At 49.2% G+C, this 19,021-nt stretch overlaps 2 protein-coding genes across 2 annotated transcripts; both read left to right on the top strand.

Moving 5' to 3' along the window:
• The first annotated feature begins 1,603 nt into the window (after positions 1-1,603).
• Positions 1,604-3,219, top strand: LOC122019002 (vegetative cell wall protein gp1-like). The gene is made up of 3 exons (XM_042576513.1): positions 1,604-1,712; positions 1,780-2,594; positions 2,752-3,219. Exons 1-3 carry the CDS (start codon positions 1,604-1,606, stop codon positions 3,217-3,219), a joined length of 1,392 nt encoding a protein of 463 aa, XP_042432447.1.
• A 4,774-nt stretch (positions 3,220-7,993) lies between these two features.
• Positions 7,994-11,565, top strand: LOC122018702 (indole-3-acetic acid-amido synthetase GH3.17-like). Its single transcript, XM_042576102.1, has 4 exons — positions 7,994-8,650; positions 8,721-8,822; positions 8,906-9,717; positions 10,776-11,565. Exons 1-4 carry the CDS (start codon positions 8,358-8,360, stop codon positions 11,372-11,374), a joined length of 1,806 nt encoding a protein of 601 aa, XP_042432036.1. The 5' UTR covers positions 7,994-8,357; the 3' UTR covers positions 11,375-11,565.
• The last annotated feature ends 7,456 nt before the right edge of the window (positions 11,566-19,021 follow it).

The following is a 19,021-nucleotide window of genomic DNA, read 5'->3' as shown; positions in this document are numbered from 1 at the left end:
CGTGAGAGCAGAGCTCACTTATAACTCGCACTGAGGCGAGAGTCTGGGGCTACTCCGGTCCGAGACCGGTGGTGATGGCGCTGGTCCGAGACTAGTAATAATACTCCGGTCCGAGACCGGTGGCGATGGCGCTGGTCCGAGACCAGTAATAATACTCCGGTCCGAGACCGGTGGCGATGGCGCTGGTCCGAGACCAGTAAGAACTCCAGACAGCACAGACCTAGATGTACTGCCTTCATCCGTCCTGCCTGCGCCGCTCCTCTTGCTTTAGTTAATCTGGTAGTTATTGCTAACTTTGGCCTTACTCATTTGCGTCGCGTCTCCTCCTGCAATTGCATCACGCATGGTATAGAATTAAGAACGAGAGAGGGAACGTAAAAACCTTACTCCACCCGTGGGCCACAACGCCCTTGCATCTTATGATGACTCCGCAGTTCTCGTGACGCGCCTGGTCAGCTGCTCGGATCAGGGCTACCTATGCAGAGCTGCTTGCTCGGTCGAGGAACATCCCCACAGACCTGCTTGCTACTTTTCTGGTCTGGCAATCGCTTCCAATGCCCCGTCTTACCTGCGACTCTTTTGAATTGCTTGGCTTCTGCAGCTTCATGAGACTTCCCGCCTAGCCTCGAGCTTTTCACGAAGAATGCTTCTTTTTTGAGGCCACACCCTTTCATGATTACCTTGCTTTGTCGATATTTAATGCGTTTCTTCTCGCGATGACACCTGTCCGGCGCCTTTACTGCGCACGCCTCCTGACGCCAGCATCTGACCCCCTCTTGCAACCTTCGGCACTTGTTTCTCATCCGACGGCGTTGAGGCATGTTACCCCAAAAAGATATTCGGCTCAACTCTTGATGTTTCCTAGGAATGAATGGGCTTTATAAACCCTAAAGGCAGTCCGCTTTCCTTACCCCGATGCTTCGCCTTCCTCCTCCCTTCATTTGCGGCCGTTTCTAGCAGTGCAGCTCCTCGTCTTCCTGCTTGCACCTGACCTGTGACCCTTCTTATCTTCATCCCCCTCGCCTGTTTGCTCTCCACAGCCATGGATGGTAAGGACCCCCTCTGGTATTCACATTACATCTCTGATTTAGACCATCACGACCTGTCTTCACTGCAATCCAACTTGGGGCTAGACGCCACATATGAGCTTCGCCTTCCCACGACAGACGAACATCCTTCTTCTCCCCCCGAAGGGTTTATCACAGTCTTTAAGGATCAGGTCGTAGGCGGTCTTCGCTTCCCGTTACATCCTTTTCTCTCTGAGTTGAGTCAGTATTGCAGGATTGGTATCTCTCAATTTGCCCCCAATGTGTTCCGAGCGGTCTGCGGAACCATCATCTTGTGCCGCATTTACCAAATCCCCTTGACCGCAAGACTATTCCATCACTTTTATTCCTTCTGACGAGCCGAAGCGGGGGTATTCAATGTTCAGGCTAAGCCGGGCCATAGGTTTTTTGATGACCTACCTTCTTCCAATAAAGGCTGGAGGTCTCGCTTTTTCTTCCTCAAGCCCCCCGTCCCCTTAGCCGGGCCTTCCCAATGGCGCTCTCTCCTCGCTTCGGACTTCCCTTCGCATGTCCATGAACCTGCCTGCTCCGCTGCTATGGATAAGCTGAAAGGTGTCGTTGTTCGCCTGTCTGCGCTGATGCTGGAAGGCATCCTGCATGTTTTTGGCCTTAGTCCTATCCCTACCGAAATTGGAGCTCCTTTCGGTAAGTCATTATCTTTTCGTATACTGCTCTTCGCTAACTGAGGTGCTTTTTCTTCTTATTTTTACAGCGGCCGCAATCCTCCGTTCCTTCGCCAGTCAAGAGACACCCGCGGTAGCCGTTCTACAAGCTCTGAATGAGGAGCTAACACAGGGTCTACCTTCTGCTCCCGCCGTCGCCGCCGGTCCGCAACTTTCGGAACCCCGGCCTTCTGATGCGGAGGAGGCTCCGATGCTTGTTGAGCCACCTGCACTTAATCCAGCGGACTCAGCCCTGCCTTGCACCTTTGACCAACCTACGGCCGAGCCATCGCCTGCAGAACAAGTGTCTTCTCTTCCTCCGACTATGAAGCTGCGCCTGACACGCAAAGGCAAACGGACGGCCCCAGTCACCGCAACTTCTCCTCCACCTCCTCGCCGTCAACGCGTATTGAGCATCTCTTCTCCCACCAGGTCCTCGGACATGAGCTTGCCCCAGGAGACAAGCTTGGCCCGGGAGAAGGCCTCCGATCCGCAGGTTTCTGACCCGCCTTCGGACCTACCTGCTCCACTACCAATTCAGAGTACATTACCTGCTCCGCCCTTGTCCCCTGACGATCAGCCCCTGGGCTTACCGATGTCCTCTGCGTCTCCTCTCATCACGCCTCCGAGCTCAGCCATGCCGCTCCCGAACCTGCCCTCTACAGACCCAGCCTTTGAAGCGTTATGGCAGCTCCCTTCGGAGACCGATCCGGCCTACACGCCCGCTGCCGATTCATCGTCCATCTTCGGCAGAGTTGATTTCTATGGGGATCTGGCCATCTCCTGGCAATCAGCCAGTGACCAGTTCTGGGAGAGCCGTTCCCCTATGGGGGAGTTTGATCAAATTGCTCGTTCTCTGGTGGCGGTAAGCTTTTTCTCTTCTTTTTCCTGGTGTCTGTGTATCTTTGTAACCCTTTTTCTCTTCTTCCGGCTATTTACAGACCTGCTCCGCGAGTCTGAGCGTCGTGCAATGTGCAGCCGAGCTTCAGCGAGAGAACGCGGCACTCAAGGCACGTCTTTAGGAACTGGAGCACCTTGCGGCCTCCTCCGCTCCTCCCGAGCCTTCTCTGGGAAGCTTGGATGCTTATCTGCGCGCCGCCGGGGAGTCGACGGCCTCTGCTCGGGCTATTTCCCATGCTGCCTTCGATAAACTTCAACAGTTGGAAGCGGCTTTGAAGGCGAGTGAGTCTTCCTGGGCTTCTGAAGCGGCTCGGCATCAAGCGACAGTTTCTGAACTGAAAGCCAGAGAGGCAGAGCTGCTCTCCCAATCGGAGGAGCTGACGCTGCTACGGCAAGGTCAAGAGCTCTTGCAGATGGGTTTGGCCGATGCCCAGGCCCTGGCTAGTGCTGTCGCTGGCCGGGAAACAACCATGCGGACTCAATGGGAAGCGTGCCAAGCCACCCTCCAATCCCTACAAGCAGAGTTATCGAAGGTCCAGGAAGCGGTGTCTCAGGGCCAGAGCGATTTATCCTTGGCCCTAGCTGTCTAGACACAGCTACGCTGATCTTCAACCTGCATCTTGCGCTTTGTATTTCTTGGCCCTCAACCGCAGGTCTGTAGCTCGGGCTGCTTCTGATCAGCTCTTCCGCTTCCGACCCATTGGCCTATACTTCTAGTTCTTTGAATCGCAGGCCTGTAGATCGGACTTCCTCTGGATAGCCCTGCCGATGCCGACCCGTGACTTGTACCTCCAGTCCTTTGAATCACGGGCTTGTAGCTCGGACTTCCTCTGGACAGCCCTGCCGATACCGACTTGCATCCTGCGCTTTGTACTTCCCGACCCTCAACCGCAGGTCTGTAGCTCGGGCTGCTTCTGATCAGCTCTGCCGCTTCCGACCCATTGGCCTATACTTCCAGTTCTTTGAATCACAGGCCTGTAGCTCAGACTTCCTCTGGACAGTCCTGCCGATGCCGACCCGTGACTTGTGTTCCGCCTGACGTCTTCCCTCGTCTTCCAACTGCTTTGCCCCCTTGATCGACCAGTCTGCCTGACCTCTGACTATCACACCTGCTTGCCTCTAACCGCCCCGTCAGCCTGACCATTGACTGCCGCATCACCTTGACTATTGATCCCCACGTCCTCTTGACTTTTGACCGCTATATGACCTTGACTTTTCTAACCCTTTCCTCATGAGCCCCTCCATTACCAACCGTATCAAATTTGAAGTGAAGTATATTATACAAGAGGCAACTCTAGCCCTCTTCTTTATTTTCATCCTCCTTTTCTCTTCTTAAAAGTTTCTACAATGTCCTTTTTTTCATCTTTTAATTTTCTTCCCAATTTTCTTTTTTCCCCTTCTATTTGTTCTTCATCTCCCTTCTTTTGTTTTTCATCGTCCTCCTACATCTAAATTTATTTTCTTCAACTTTATAGGATTTTCCCATTCCTCATCTTTTTTCTCCTTCTCTTTTATTTCTCTTCTTTATTTTCATCATCTTAAATGTTTCTACACTCTTTTTTTTCCTCTTTTTCCTTTCCATCTTTCTTTTTTTCCCTTCTATTTGTTCTTCATCTCCCTTCTTTTGTTTTTCATCGTCCTCCTCCTTCTCAATTTATTTTCTTCAACTTTATAGGATTTTCCCATTCCTCATTTTTTTTTCTCATCTTTCTCCTCTTTTATTTCCCCCCTATTTCTCTTCTTTATTTTCATCCTTATCTTCTCATCTTAAATGTTTCTATAATGTCCTTTTTTTTCATCTTTTCCTTCCCATCTTTCTTTTTCCCATTCTATTTGTTATTCATCTCCTTTTTAATTCATCGACCTCGTACTTTTCAATTTATTTTCTTCAACTTCATAGGATTTTCCCCTTCCTCATATCTTTTCTCATCCTTCTTCTCCATCATTTTCCCACTATTTCTCTTCTTATTCCTCTCTTCTCATCACTCTCTTTATTTTTATAATGGTTATCTCCTTTCTAATTTTCATCTCTCTTTTTTCACCCTTCTCTTTTCCTCTTCTTCCATTTGGAAGAAATACTTAGATGATTCTCCACTATATGTTGAAAATATAAATCAAAATTAAAGTTATTTAATATTATGTGCATGAATATTGGAGGATTCATGAATAACTCTTTGGATGATGCATGTAAGTCATTTAATATTAGTTCATATATTTATGTAGATACATCTTGGATACTCCCTATAAATATCTTATGTATTTAACAATTTAAATATGAAAAAAATAAGAAGTAGTTTCCTCCCATCTTGAGTGTTATAGGTTTTTTTTATGCTCTTCATCTGCTAACACTATCTACATTTTGAGACTTGGAATAGACTCAGTAGGATTTTTAAGAACCAGGAAGCTCTTAAATTTAAAATTCGCATACTAAAGGTTCATCGAGATATTTCTTAAGAAACATCTTAATTGAACTTCATTATACTGATGACATCTGTGTTGACCAAGTCTTAAACATGTCGCCCCTGTCACCTTGACGGCATCACCCCCACCTCAATCTTAGGTAGTAGAGATCTACTAAGGTATTTTCCAAAACAACTTAATAACCCTCCGTTGCCAGGTTTTATATGTAATATTTGAAATAGACTTAGTGGACTCCCAATAACATATATTGTTCGTAGTAGGAGCAAAAGGAAAAGGCACCATCACCCTACAAATCAAGAAAAGAATCAAGTGTAATCCCTCTTCTTTCACTAATCATTATTTAGTCTTTTTAGTTCCCCACAAAAGTTCTCAGGATAAAAAAAAAACTCCTTTGTGAATGAACTCCCAGTTATTTCCTTGTGTATTTGCATTCGACTAGGCAGGCCGTATTCATGAGAACAGATATGCAAGAAAGGAAATGAACACATGAAAAATGGTCTCCCAAATGATGAGTGCATGTACAGCTGCTCACTCACCCATCCGTGTGCGCACAATAAATAATAAATTAGATGCACTGTTAAGTACCATCAATCAATTTTTTGTTTGATGCATGGAGTTGTGGATCATGGAGAACCTCATCTGTAATGTGGTAGGTCCAGTGATGATTGACAAGAAAACGTCGACAACCATACATGAGGCTCAAAATTTAAATGAAATAAAAAAATGAACAGTTTGTTTTTGTTTTCCTCATTTGAAGTAGTAGTAGTAGTCAAAGATTCAGTTTTATGATTTGTACTGTGCATAATTCAATTGCAGTAAAGTACTACGCCTATGTACAATTTTCTCAGTTAAACAGCATGAATAATGAGATGTTGTGACAATTTCACATTCTGATTGTCAAAAAAATCCATACTCAAGATGTGGCAAACTTTGCAGACTTGAATTCAATGAGCACACAAGTGATCCAGAGGTTTTCACGAGATGGAGCTTCAGCTTCTAATCAAAACAAACCTATCACATCAGAAATAGCTCATTAAATAACATCAGATACTGATAACTCTGCAGGCTCCATGTGCATGGCCTGAAGTGCATCATGTGCTCCTCCTTGGAGAAAGATTGCTGCAAAGCAAGCTTATCAAATCCACCGGTGGTGATCCTTCTGACCGGATTACTTCGATTCGACATACTACTCGCACAGAATACCACCCACCCTCGTTCATGTGGCATGTTCCCTCATGATCAAGCTGGTGCTTTCTTTAAGTGTTGAAGACCACTTCTTGGATCTGCTGACCTAGATTTTGTTTCCCTGACTGCATGTGGAGCACACAATGTTAAGCTATCGATTCGAAGTTTTGTTAAAATTTTCACTTGAATTAAGCTAATAGAAGTGACCATGTACCCCTTAAGGAAGCATTGGAGGTCATGGATCTCCCAAATGCCTCGTGGTCCTGAGGACAAGATGTTCAAAGCTGCTTAACCATTACTGGATGCTGTGGTCCTAATAAGGGCTCCTAAAACCAAGCTTTTTAACCATCATGAGAACCATCCAGGAAACCGGTTGTTGCATCTTCACTCGAATCTTACTGATGTATCTCTTAGCGTGCAACGTGCATGGGAATTGAGAAGGGAACATTCATGACTAAATACTGAATGGTGATCATTCTACTATATCTTTTATATTTCACTCGGAGCTAAAGAAACTACTTCCTTTCCTCTCGTAGTTATATATGTACGAATTTTGCTGTCTCCTGCTCATAAATGTGTGGTAGGGTAAGATTTTGAGGCTTTTGGCCAGCTATTATTAGGGACAAAGTAGGTCTTCCTGCGAGGAATCCTATGCGTAACTCTTGTGCACTTTTCTTGGGACTTTGCCGGCGGCGAGGCAACAATTACAGCCAGCTTGAGTGACTTCATGTGTGTCTATATGCGTGCCATAAGTGCTAAAGAGTCTTCTTTAATTTGTCGGGCTCTGTAACTTGATTCTAGTAAACGCTCACTTGGTTGCTTCCATAGTCATCGTTGCATGGAAATCTCACGAGCGCAGTGAAGCTGAAACTTCCTATGGACTTAGAGCATTAAATACATATAATTATGGTTAGCGTTGACGAAGCGATCGGGTGCTGCTCTCTCCCACCCTGGTTTTCCTGCTCTTCTCCTGCCCTTTCCAAGTATCCTGTGTTCCCATAAAAGACATACACTCAGATCTTTGTTTTTTTTATGACCCAAGCCTGGTGCAAAGAATCCAACAGATCACAAACCAAGAATTTGGTTCTATTATCCATATTCTGCATAATGAATACTGTACAAGGAAGCATATATGCGTACTTCTTCCCACATTATAGAGTAGAATCTTAAAATTTCAGTACAAATTGGCTTAAGTATCTAAGGATGTTAGATAGATGCAACTAATTCTTTTCTTCAGATTTTGCTCTGCATTCTTCTGGCTTACTGCTAGAGACCGGCAGAAGAGCTAGAGCGAACACGAGAAGAATATTCTACCTAATTAGTACTAATGCTTAATCAAGCTCAATTTGGATGTATCTTGTCCTTCCAAATCTTAGTTTAGAAGTCAATAATGCTAGCTCTATCTAAATGACACATTTCTAGAGTGTACGCCTGAAGCTCCAGACTACAGCATTAGTTCATGACCGGTAAAACAGTGGCAGTATACGAGTTGTATTTATGTGCTCAGGTAAAACAGTAGGACTACATCAATTGAACCAGAAGTGCATGTCTCAATCCATTCCCAAAACTCCAGAGCTAAGACGGTCGTGAACCCAAAAACAGTCTGCCAAAGTGATTTGGTACTTGTTTTGAGCTAAGGTACAACAACGTGAAAAATAAGTACTTAGCAGCCTGATTCAATCACTTGTTAGTGACCGTAGAACACTGTATTTTTCATATACATATAATGAGTTTGACCCAAAACAAAACAGAAGTGCATGTTAACAGACATGAGCACATGTTGTAGGACCTTCACAACCTCTTCTCTCCCCCTACATATAATGCTCTTTCCAATAAAACTGTTGTAAGTGCACCAATTCCGAAAATTCCAATCCAATTTACGCTTGTTTATTCCTCCTCCCCCTGATCCTCGCCTCAGAAGCCACCAAGAAGTAGAAACCCCAACTCCACAGACAAGTCCCATGAGTGTGAGAGGGGGCGTGGGGGGAGGATCTTTATATATATATGATCCCAACACCTTCAATCCCTCCTCAGCTTAACGGCATGGCTATTGTTTCTATTTGAACTGAATTCCTCCACCTTGTTATTGTTGTTGTTGTTGTTGTTTTGAAGAGGCAGATCGATGGTGGTGCTCAGTTGCGATCCCAATGACTTGGAAGGCAGCATGCGGCTCATAGAAGAGCTCACCTGCAATGCTGGCCGAATCCAGGAGGAGGTGCTGCAGGAGATCTTGGAGAGGAACTCGGGGACGGAGTACCTACAGGGGTTCCTCCGTGGCCGGAGCAGCAGCGAGCAGTTCAAGAAGCAGGTCCCCGTGGTGGATTACGATCGAGTTAAGCCCTACATCGACCGTCTTGCCAATGGAGAGCCTTCGCAGATCATCTCCACAGAGCCCATCTTAGAGCTCCTAACGAGGTAAACAAGCCCAGGGCCACTTGGTTTGTTTCATGCACGCTGATGTTGTGTTGCGAATTCTGCCTGACAGCTCAGGGACTTCAGGCGGGAAGCCGAAGATGATGCCGTCGACGGCGGAGGAACTCGACCGGAAAACCTTCTTCTACAATATCTTGATCCCCGTGATGAACCGGTGAGATTATACGATTAAATCTTTGTTTAATTAGGGTAAGTAATGTAACAGTGCAGTGAGTAATTGCGTGGTGAGGTGATCAGGTACGTGGAGGGGCTGGAGGAGGGGAAGAGCATGTACCTGCTATTCGTGAAACCGGAGATCAGCACGCCGTCGGGGCTACCGGCGCGGCCGGTGCTGACGAGCTACTACAAGAGTCGCCACTTCCGGAACCGGCCGTTCAATAGGTTTAATGTGTACACGAGCCCCGACGAAGCCATCCTCTGTTCAGACTCGAAGCAGAGCATGTTCTGCCAGTTGCTCTGCGGCCTGGTCCAGCGCAACGACGTGCTCCGGGTCGGCGCAGTCTTCGCTTCCGCCTTCCTCCGCACCGTCAAGTTCCTGGAGGAGCACTGGCGCGAGCTGTGCGCCAACATCCGCGCCGGTCAAATCAGTGACTGGATCACCGACGGGCCCTGCCGCGAGGCCATCAGCAGCCGAGTATTAGCGCGGCCGAACCCTGCGCTCGCCGATCTCATCGAGGCGGAGTGCGGCCGGGAGGCATGGGAAGGCATCGTGCGGCGGCTCTGGCCCCGGACCAAGTACGTCGACGTCATCGTCACCGGCTCCATGGCGCAGTACATTCCGCTCCTGGAATTCTACGGCGGCGGCCTCCCGCTGGTGTCCACCATGTACGGCTCCTCTGAGTGCTACCTCGGCATCAACCTCCGGCCTCTCGACAGGCCGGCCGACGTCTCCTACACCCTCCTCCCCAACATGGCCCACTTCGAGTTCTTGCAGGTCGTCGACGACCGGACCGACGCCGACGTCGAATACACCGGCGATCTCAAGGTGGTGGATCTCGTGGACGTCGAGGTCGGCCGCTACTACGAGCTCGTTGTCACCACGTTCACCGGTGAGACTTCGCTTTCCTTAGGTTTGCACCAACATGACTCCATTAGTCTCCTTGTTCATCTAATGGGAACATAATTGATCTCCTCCCATTATTTTCAGTGATTAGATCTTGCATGTCCAAATTAAGCATAAACAATGCGATTAAAATTTGACATTTTTTCTAGATAATTAGCCATTTATACAACTTCATTCGATCTCTTTGATTTGGGGGAGATCAAGTGGTAATTGGAACAAAAAATCATAGACTAAGCAAGAATCACAGTCATTGTTGCAGATTAAGCTCTAACTTATATTTCAAAACTTTGTCTTCCAGTTTAAAAAAATCAATAAGTAATTATAGATCTCTTTCTCCTGGACTTATGGCATCTTTCTGTTACGCCTATTCGATCATTGCGTCTTCTTTGTCCTGTCTTCATTTCCCCCCTTTTACCTTCATTTTTGTTTTGAGACTATGAAGAAGACGACAAGATTGCTTCCTACAAGAAAAAGCAATGCTGCTGAAGAAGACAAGTGTCCCACTGGATCATCTGGTGGAATCTAAGCCGGATCTTAATCTCCTTATCGTTTAATTTGTCGTGGACCTTTCTCTAGATTTTGGTCCACTTATTCTTGTCCAACAGATAGACTGATTAGCCTAATTATTATTTATATATTTATATATACCTGCATTCAATCCTCTGTCTGCGATTTGATATGCTTCCTATCTGAATCGCAGTGCTGAGATAGACTATAAACATCGTGAAAATGAATAATGAATTGATGGTGTGATCATGTTCGACTAATTGTTGCCTCCACGGGCGGGATCAGCCGGTTATGACATGGTATTCTTGCATCATGAGTCGGGAGGTCGAAGGTCTGCGGCAGCAATTGCGATAATATCAATATCTGTCCGTGCTAAACACCTAAGACCGCCGTGTCATAACTGGGCCTGTATTCACCGTGATTTACTCCCTCTCATACTTGTGGGGCCGGGGTGAGGGGGCCGCTGGGTTGGCGGTTCCAACCTTTTTGTATCATGTTCGACTAATTGTTGTTTAATTGGAATGGGGGCGTTGATAGGTTTGTACAGATACAGGGTGGGCGACATCCTCAAGGTGACCGGTTTCCAGAACGCTGCGCCGCAATTCCGGTTTGTGCACCGGCGCAACGTGGTGCTCAGCGTCGACTCCGACAAGACCAATGAGGAGGACCTCCTCCGGGCGGTGACACGTGCCAAGCTCCTGCTCGAGCCGCTAGGGTGGCTGCTGACGGAGTACAGCAGCTACGCCGACAGCGCTTCCATCCCCGGCCACTACGTCCTCTTCTGGGAGCTCCGGACCACGGTCGGGAGCTCCGACAACGACGGCGTCCCGCTCGACTCGGCCGTCATGGAGAACTGCTGCGCCGCGGTCGAGGCCAGCCTCGACGCCGTCTACCGGCGGTGTCGGAACCGGGACCGCTCCGTGGGGCCGCTGGAGATCAGGGTGGTCCGCGCCGGTGCGTTCGACGCGCTCATGGACTACTGCGTCTCACGGGGGTCGTCGGTGAACCAGTACAAGACGCCGCGGTGCATCAAGTCGCCGGAGGCCATCCGGCTCCTCGACGAGGTGGTGGTGGGGAGGTTCTTCAGCCGTAAGGTGCCCTTTTGGGAGCCCTGTGATCCTTCTTCTTCCTCGTGAAGCATGATCTGCTCTGACGTACGTGACTAAAGATGCACGGAAGGTGTTCGCGGTTGGTCCACTGTCAGTTCAGTGATAACAGTATGCTGGATTGATGGTTCAGGTTTATCTCCGTTGATCGATTTGTCAACGTCATGATGTCGAAATTAGTTTGAAGTTTGCATCTCTTTGCAAATTAAATAAGAATATAATAACTTACGCACGAGCACACAGGGGTACTGGAGAAGAGCAGGGCCTATCATTGTGACGAAGATATGCCGATTCCTAATCTAACATGCATGCATGCATGACATCTGACCACATTAAATGGGATGTGAGGTGTTGGTTTCATACGGTTAATTTGATTGGAAGTGGTGTGTCCTGATGCAATCCATGGCTTCTAGTGGCTTCAGGTGGAGGACAAGGGTGCCTCTCCTGACCTGACCTGACCTGGATAGGGATAAACAACCCCCCATCAAATTTTCTGTCAAATTATTGCTCCACAATTATTGTTGTCTTTTGCCTTGATCAGGTTTCCCACACAAACTGGATGCCAACAACACGGCTAGGATATGACAACATTAGTCGGTGAATCAGATTAACAAATTAAAGCAAACAACAATTAAGTCATCATTCCATACACTAAGATATCACAATGGTCTTGAGAGCTACCAATAATACAAGACTAAACACTGATCTTACTACATTTTTTAAGTTTGAACAAATCACATATAGCCTGGGGAGAGACTTCCTCGCTCAACAAGGCAAATAAAGATGGTCAATTCACTTAGGTGGTGGTCAGAGTGGTAGATTATGAAGTGATCCGAAGCAGGAATCAAGATTTTAGAATACTCTGAAAAGTCAGGAACTTGCTCCTGCGACTCGGAGAGAGATTGAATCAGCAGGTTGGCCTTTTGCGCTGTACATGAATGACATTGGCGATACAGCTATTGCACAAAAAAAAAACAACAAACAAAATGTGGCCACAAGTAGTGGTTATCTCCTCCACTGCATCCATGCATATTGAACATCTCAACTTTATCTCATTGAACCCGTATGATTGGCTGCTAGATGCCTTTCATACCTAAACATTGACAGGGCAGGTAGCTTATTAACCTTTTTTGCTTAATTAACATGAAGGTAGCCACAATTATAAGATGAGAATACATAGTCTATCATTAAAGTGGGCGTCGCAAAGCTATAATGATCCAGAAAAGTGTTGCATGTCAATCCTGTTCAAATTCAATCCATGGCATGAATACAAATCCTTGTAACCACGTCAGTTATCTACCCAGAACAGTTCTTCATCCTAGATTCCTAGATCCGCCCAATACTCAAAAGCATGATCAACCTCCTATCGTATGGATCCTGATCCGGCAGTAAGGTCGGGGGACCTCCTCTGGAGGGGAGTCAACATCACGTGGAAGTCAAAAGTCAAAAGGATCAGCATGAGGTTCGGCCGATCTGAGAAGGGGTGGGTCGATCGGCCGAACGGATCCGAGCGGAATCAAAAACAACCCGACAGGGAGTCGGATTTCCGACGCTCATGGTGAACAGGGTCGCCGGACCGAGCGGGTAGCCCGCTCGGCCGAGGCGTAAAGCATCAATACTGTGCAAGAACAGTCTCAGCCGAGCACCCTGTCGGATCGATATCTATGTCCGGTCGGATCGATGCCTGCCGAGCGGAGGGACGCTCGGCTCAGGGAAAAAGGATACAAGGACAAGGGGACATTGGGAGACATCTTCTGACAACAGGCATGTTCGATGATTAAGCCATATGCAGAATCTTACGGCAGAAGGTTCTGCTGTCCCATCAGAGAGGTGCTCGGACTGTAGCAGTATGGTGTCAGGCATATTCCTCTGGCAAGCTCATACTAAGGTATGATAAATGATACGTGTACGCCTCGGTAGGTGTGAATACGCCTCCCCATAGCTCTATATAAGAGCCCTCAAACTTCGGCGGAGGTACGCAATCACGCGATCTCACATCTTCGAAGCCACTATCATTTTCCTCTTGCCTGACTTGAGCGTCGGAGGGTCGTCGCCAGGAACCTCTTCTGGACCCGACTTCTTTGTAGGTTCGCCGGAGATCCGTACGGCCGGTCAGAGATCCGCGTCATCAGTTGGAAGAGCGCCACGTGCCCAACGTCCATCGATTCAGCGTTCGGACAGGATCAAATTAAGAGCGCCACGTGCCCAGCGTCCATTGATTCAGCGTTCGGACAGGATCAAATTGGCACCGTCTATTGGAACACACCTGCATCCGAGCGGAAGAGATGGACGAAGCTGGACGACAGCACACCGTGATGCTCTCCCAGGAGGAACTCGACGCTCTAATTGAGGCAAGAGCAGCTAAGCTTGTGGAACAACAGAAACAGAAGGCGCAAGCCGAGCGGCTGGAGTAACAAGCGACGTCAGCGTCAGAGGGCCGAGCAGAAGCACCGCCTGCCACGGTTCCATTTCATCGGGCCCTATTCCGTGCGCCTCCTGAAGTCGCAACAGTTAACCGTGATCGAGGATCTTCATCCGACGAGGCGCCCAGGCGAGACAACAGAAAAGGCAAGGCTCCCCGAACGGACGCCTCCCCCGAGCGGATCAACGGGCAATTTTCAGAGGACATCCTGCAGGACCCTCTGCCAAAACATTATGTGCCCCCGGCGATCGGGGAATACAACGGAACCACCGACCCGGACGACCATCTGGGTAAGTTCGACAACACAGCTACACTACATCAATACACAGATGGAGTGAAATGCCGGGTGTTCCTTACCACCCTCTCGGGATCGGCGCAACGATGGTTCCGGAGGCTGCCGGACGGATCCATCACCAGCTTTAAAGAGTTTCGCGTCGCCTTTCTTCATCATTTTGCAAGCAGTCGGCGTTACCAGAAGACCAGTGTAATCCTATTCTCCATCAAGCAAGAGCCCAGGGAGCCGCTCAGAGCTTACATCCAATGATTCAACCAAGTGGCCATGGATATTCCAACGACCACCTCAGAAACGATGATGAATGCGTTCACGCAAGGCCTCGTGGACGGTGACTTCTTCCGTTCACTTATTCGGAAGCCGCCCCGAGACTACGATCATATGTTACACCGGGCCAATGAGTACATTAATGTGGAGGAAGCCCAGGCGGTCCGAAGAAAAGAAATTTCAACTGAGCGGCTAGCCCCTGCCGAGCGGAAGGCTGTCACTCGACAGGAGCCGCCCAGAGGACCGCGGGCCGAAGCAGTCCGCTCTCACCATACGAGGTCCCATGCCGTCCAAGAGGTAGCTGCCGAGCGACCCAAACCAAAGAAGAAGGTATGGACTCCCATGTTTTGCTCGTTCCATCGGACCGACACGCATAACACACGAGATTGCCGAAGCCTTCCCCTGATCGCCCATCCCGCTCCTCGGAATAGCCGTCGTCAATCGCCATCATCCGACAGGCGACAGCGACACCATGAAGTCGAGCGGCGGATATCCGACAGGCGACAGCGACTGTCTCCTGAGCAGCATCATCCTCAGAGGCACGAGGGCAATCCCCGGATGTCCAAGGAACGACCTAGGCCGTCCGCACAGGAGGAAGAAAATAGAAGCAACACGTTCCGAGGCGAAATCAACATCATCGCTGGCGGACCGACCGGAGGTGACTCCAACAGAGCAAGGAAGGCGAGTGTCAGGCAGCTCCAAATCCATGCGGTCGGCTGCAGTCAAGAACGGGCGAGCGGGCCCGAAATCAGTTTCGGGCCCAGGGACCTTGAGGGAGTCGAAGTGCCACATGACGACGCCCTCCTCATCAAAGCGGTAATAGCAAACTATACTATTCACCGCATTTTTATCGATACAGGCAGCTCGGTCAATATTATATTCAAAAAGGCTTTCGACCAACTGCAAATTGATCGAGCTGAGTTGTTGCCCATGACAACCCCCCTCTACGGGTTTACGGGCAATGAAGTTCTGCCGGTCGGATAGATCCGACTGGCTATTTCGCTGGGAGAAGAGTCACTCAGAAGGACGCGGACTGCCAACTTCATCGTGGTCGACTCTTCTTCAGCATACAATGTTATCTTGGGACGACCGGCGCTCAGTGAGTTCCGAGCGGCCGTCTCCACCTTCTACCAGAAAATTAAGTTCCCGGTTGAAGATAAAGTTGGAGAAGTGCGAGGAGACCAGCTGGCGGCTCAGCGATGCTATGTCGAGATGGTCCGAGCCGAAGCTAATTTCGCTCAAAAGACGCCACGGATCGAGGTGAACGCCATAACTGAAAAACCACCCTCTTTGGTTTATGAAGAAAAAGAGGAGGTGCAGATCCACCCCACCCGATCGAAGGTCACCACATTCATTGCGGCCGATCTGGAGGCAAGCCAAAAAAAGGAGGTGATCAAATGTCTCCAGAGGAACTGCGACGTCTTCGTTTGGTCAACGCATGAGCTGCCGGGAATTTTGCCAAGTATAGCACAGCATGATCTCCACGTCCGACCGGACGCTCGGCCGGTGAAGCAAAGGAAGAGGGACTTTAGCGTTGAACAAAACGCCATCATCCGAGTGGAGGTCGATAAGCTCCTGGAGGCCGGCCATATAAGGGAGGTCCAGTTCCTGAGCTGGCTCGCAAATATAGTACTAGTCTCCAAGCCAGGCAACAAGTGGAGGGTTTGCATCGATTTTAGGGATCTCAACAAAGCATGCCCAAAGGATTTTTACCCTCTGCCCCAGATTGATCAACTGGTGGACTCCACAGCCGGCTGCGAGCTGATATGCATGCTAGATGCCTATCAGGGCTACCATCAAGTGCCGCTCGCCCGAGAAGATCAAGAGAAGGTCAGCTTCGTCACAGCCGACGACACTTACTGCTACAATGTAATGTCGTTCGGATTGAAGAACGCAGGAGCAACATACCAGCGCTTGATGAACAAAGTATTCAAGGAGCAGATCGAACGCAATTTAGAAGTGTACGTGGATGATATTCTCATCAAGTCTGTCCGAGCGGCCGATCTTTTTGCGGACATGTAGGAGACCTTCTGAACGCTGAGGAAGTATGGAGTCAAGCTGAACCCTCAGAAATGTCTGTTCGGAGCAAAAGGCGGGCGTTTCTTGGGCTATATAGTGACCGAGCAGGGCATAGAGGCAAATCCCAGCAAGGTGAAAGCGTTGCAAGATATGCCGCCCCCAAGAAATCTAAGGGAAGTACAACGCCTGACCGGTCGGATAACTGCGTTGTCAAGATTCATCTCCAAGACTGCCGACCGGAGCCTCCCTTTTTTCAAGATCTTGCGCAAAGCTACTAAGTTTCATTGGGACGAGGAATGCGATCGGGCGTTTGAGGAGCTGAAGGCATAACTGAATTCCTTGCCCGTGTTAGCCAAGCCAGCTGTAGGTGAGCCGCTCTGTATTTATTTATCTTCAACCGAGCGGGCAGTAGGCTCGGCATTAGTGAGGACGAGCGGTGAAGAACAACCCGTGTACTTCTTGAGCCATATTCTAAAAGATGTTGAATCTCGCTACACTGGGCTCGAGAAGTTGGCTTTTGCTTTGGTCCTCACTGCTTGGAGACTGCGTCCTTATTTCATGGCACATACAATCATCGTCTCGACAAATAGCCCATTGGGAAGAGTACTGCTGAATCCAGAAGCGTCCGGACGGCTCATCAAATGGACAACGGAGTTGAGTGAATTTGACATTCAATATCAACCCCGTTCGACGATAAAGGCGCAATCCTTAGCAGATTTTGTTATCGAAGTGCAAAAGCCCGAGCCCGAAGCTATGTGGAAAATATTTGTGGATGGATCATCCACTCGGCTCGGGAGCGGAATTGGTGTATTGTTACTCTCCCCCCAAGAAGAACGGATGCACTTATCCGTCCGGCTGGACTACAAAGCCACAAATAATGAAGCGGAGTATGAGGCCCTCATAGCCGGTTTGCAAGCAGCTCGGCATGTAGGTGACGGTCGGGTGACACTCCATTCAGACTCCCAGCTGGCCGCTCAGCAGCTCTCGGCCACTTTTGAGATTAACAACGCTCGGCTCAAGCTCTACGCTGAGGCCTTCGAAAAGCTCAAGGCCCACTTCAGAGATGTCATTATCCAGAAGATACCCCGAGCGGAGAACCAGGCGGCAGATGAGTTAGCCAAGCTCGCAAGTTCAATATCACCGATCATCATCCAGCAGCCAATTGAGCAAGTATCCTTGGTGGCGCACATTGACCGGATGGAGGGCCTCGCATTCCCGAGTGATTGGAGGGCATCCATCATGGAGTTTCTGCGCTCGGGTGCGACACCGTCCGATCGGGAGGAAGCCCAGCTATTGAGGAGGAGAGCCGGCCGGTTCACACTCGTTGGAGACCAACTCTACAAGAAGGCTTTCTCCTGCCCACTTTTGAAGTGTGTAAGCTCGGAGGACGCAAAGTACATCCTCCACGAAGTGCACCAAGGATCGTGCGGGGGACATCCGGGCGGACAATCGCTGGCTAGGAAGATCCTGCTGGCCGAGTACTTTTGGCCAACCCTGCAAGCAGACGCCGCTCGGACCGTCACGACGTGCCTCTCCTGCCAGAAGTACCACAACGTCTCCCACCGACTGGTAGAGGAGATGAAAGCATCTGCTGTGTCCTGTCCGTTCGATCAATGGGGTCCGTTCCCTATGGCTACCGGTCAGCGAAAGTTTCTTTTAGTGGCGGTCGACTACTTTTCCAAATGGGTGGAGGCCAAGCCACTGGCCAAGATCACTGAGCAGATGGTCAAAAGGTTTATTTGGCAGCATATAATCTGTCGGTTCGGCATTCCTCGCCGGCTCATATCTGATAACAGGCGACAGTTCGCCGGGAAGCAGCTCGAAGAATGGTGTAAAAGTTATGGCATCGAACAACACTTTACTTCCGTGGCATATCCCCAGAGCAATGGTCAAGCCGAAGTAGTCAATCGGGAGATTCTTCGCATTCTTTGGGCTCGGCTCGACCATATGGGAGGAAGCTGGGCGGACGAGCTGCCGGGCGTCCTATGGGCTATCTGCACGACTCCAAAGGAGGGAACGGGCGTCACGCCGTTCCATTTAGTGTACGATAGCGAAGCAGTTATCCCAGTTGAAGTCGGCGTAGAGTCCGCCCGAATCCAGAACTATGATGACGACAATCCCGAGCGGAGGGAGATGGAGTTGGACTTGATCGACGAAGAGCGAGCCAAGGCGTCCATCGGGTTGATGGCGTACCGGCAGAGAATGAAGCAAAACTACAACCGGCGCGTGATCTCCAGAGCATTCCAGGTCGGCGACCTAGTGTGGAAGAAAGTAAGCCGGTCGGGGACATTGGCAAGCTGGAGGCTCCTTGGGCGGGCCCTTTCAAAGTCATCGAAAAGCTCCGCTCGGGTGCCTATTATCTGGAGGATGAAGACGGACGACAACTGGATCGACCATGGAGCGCGAACCACCTCCAGCCTTACCGGGCGGGGTGAAAGGTGCGCCAATGTAATGTATGCTGTATCTTTTCCGTTCGGTTGTATACTTGAAATGCAGGAGTAAAAAATCGAAAAATTAGCTCAAGTATAGAGCATCGTCAGCCGAATCGGAAGACCGTCGAGCTACGACGTTAAATATCGAGAGTCGAACCAGCAACTATAAAACCTCCGGGCGGAAGACCGTCGAGCTCCGACGTTAAATATCGAGAGTCGAACCGGCGACTATAAACCCTCCGGGC

Source organism: Zingiber officinale, chromosome 9A (genome assembly GCF_018446385.1).
Source record: "Zingiber officinale cultivar Zhangliang chromosome 9A, Zo_v1.1, whole genome shotgun sequence".
Taxonomy (NCBI): Eukaryota; Viridiplantae; Streptophyta; class Magnoliopsida; order Zingiberales; family Zingiberaceae; genus Zingiber; species Zingiber officinale.
Note: the sequence above shows the minus strand (reverse complement) of the source record. Positions and strands in the feature narration are given on the sequence as shown.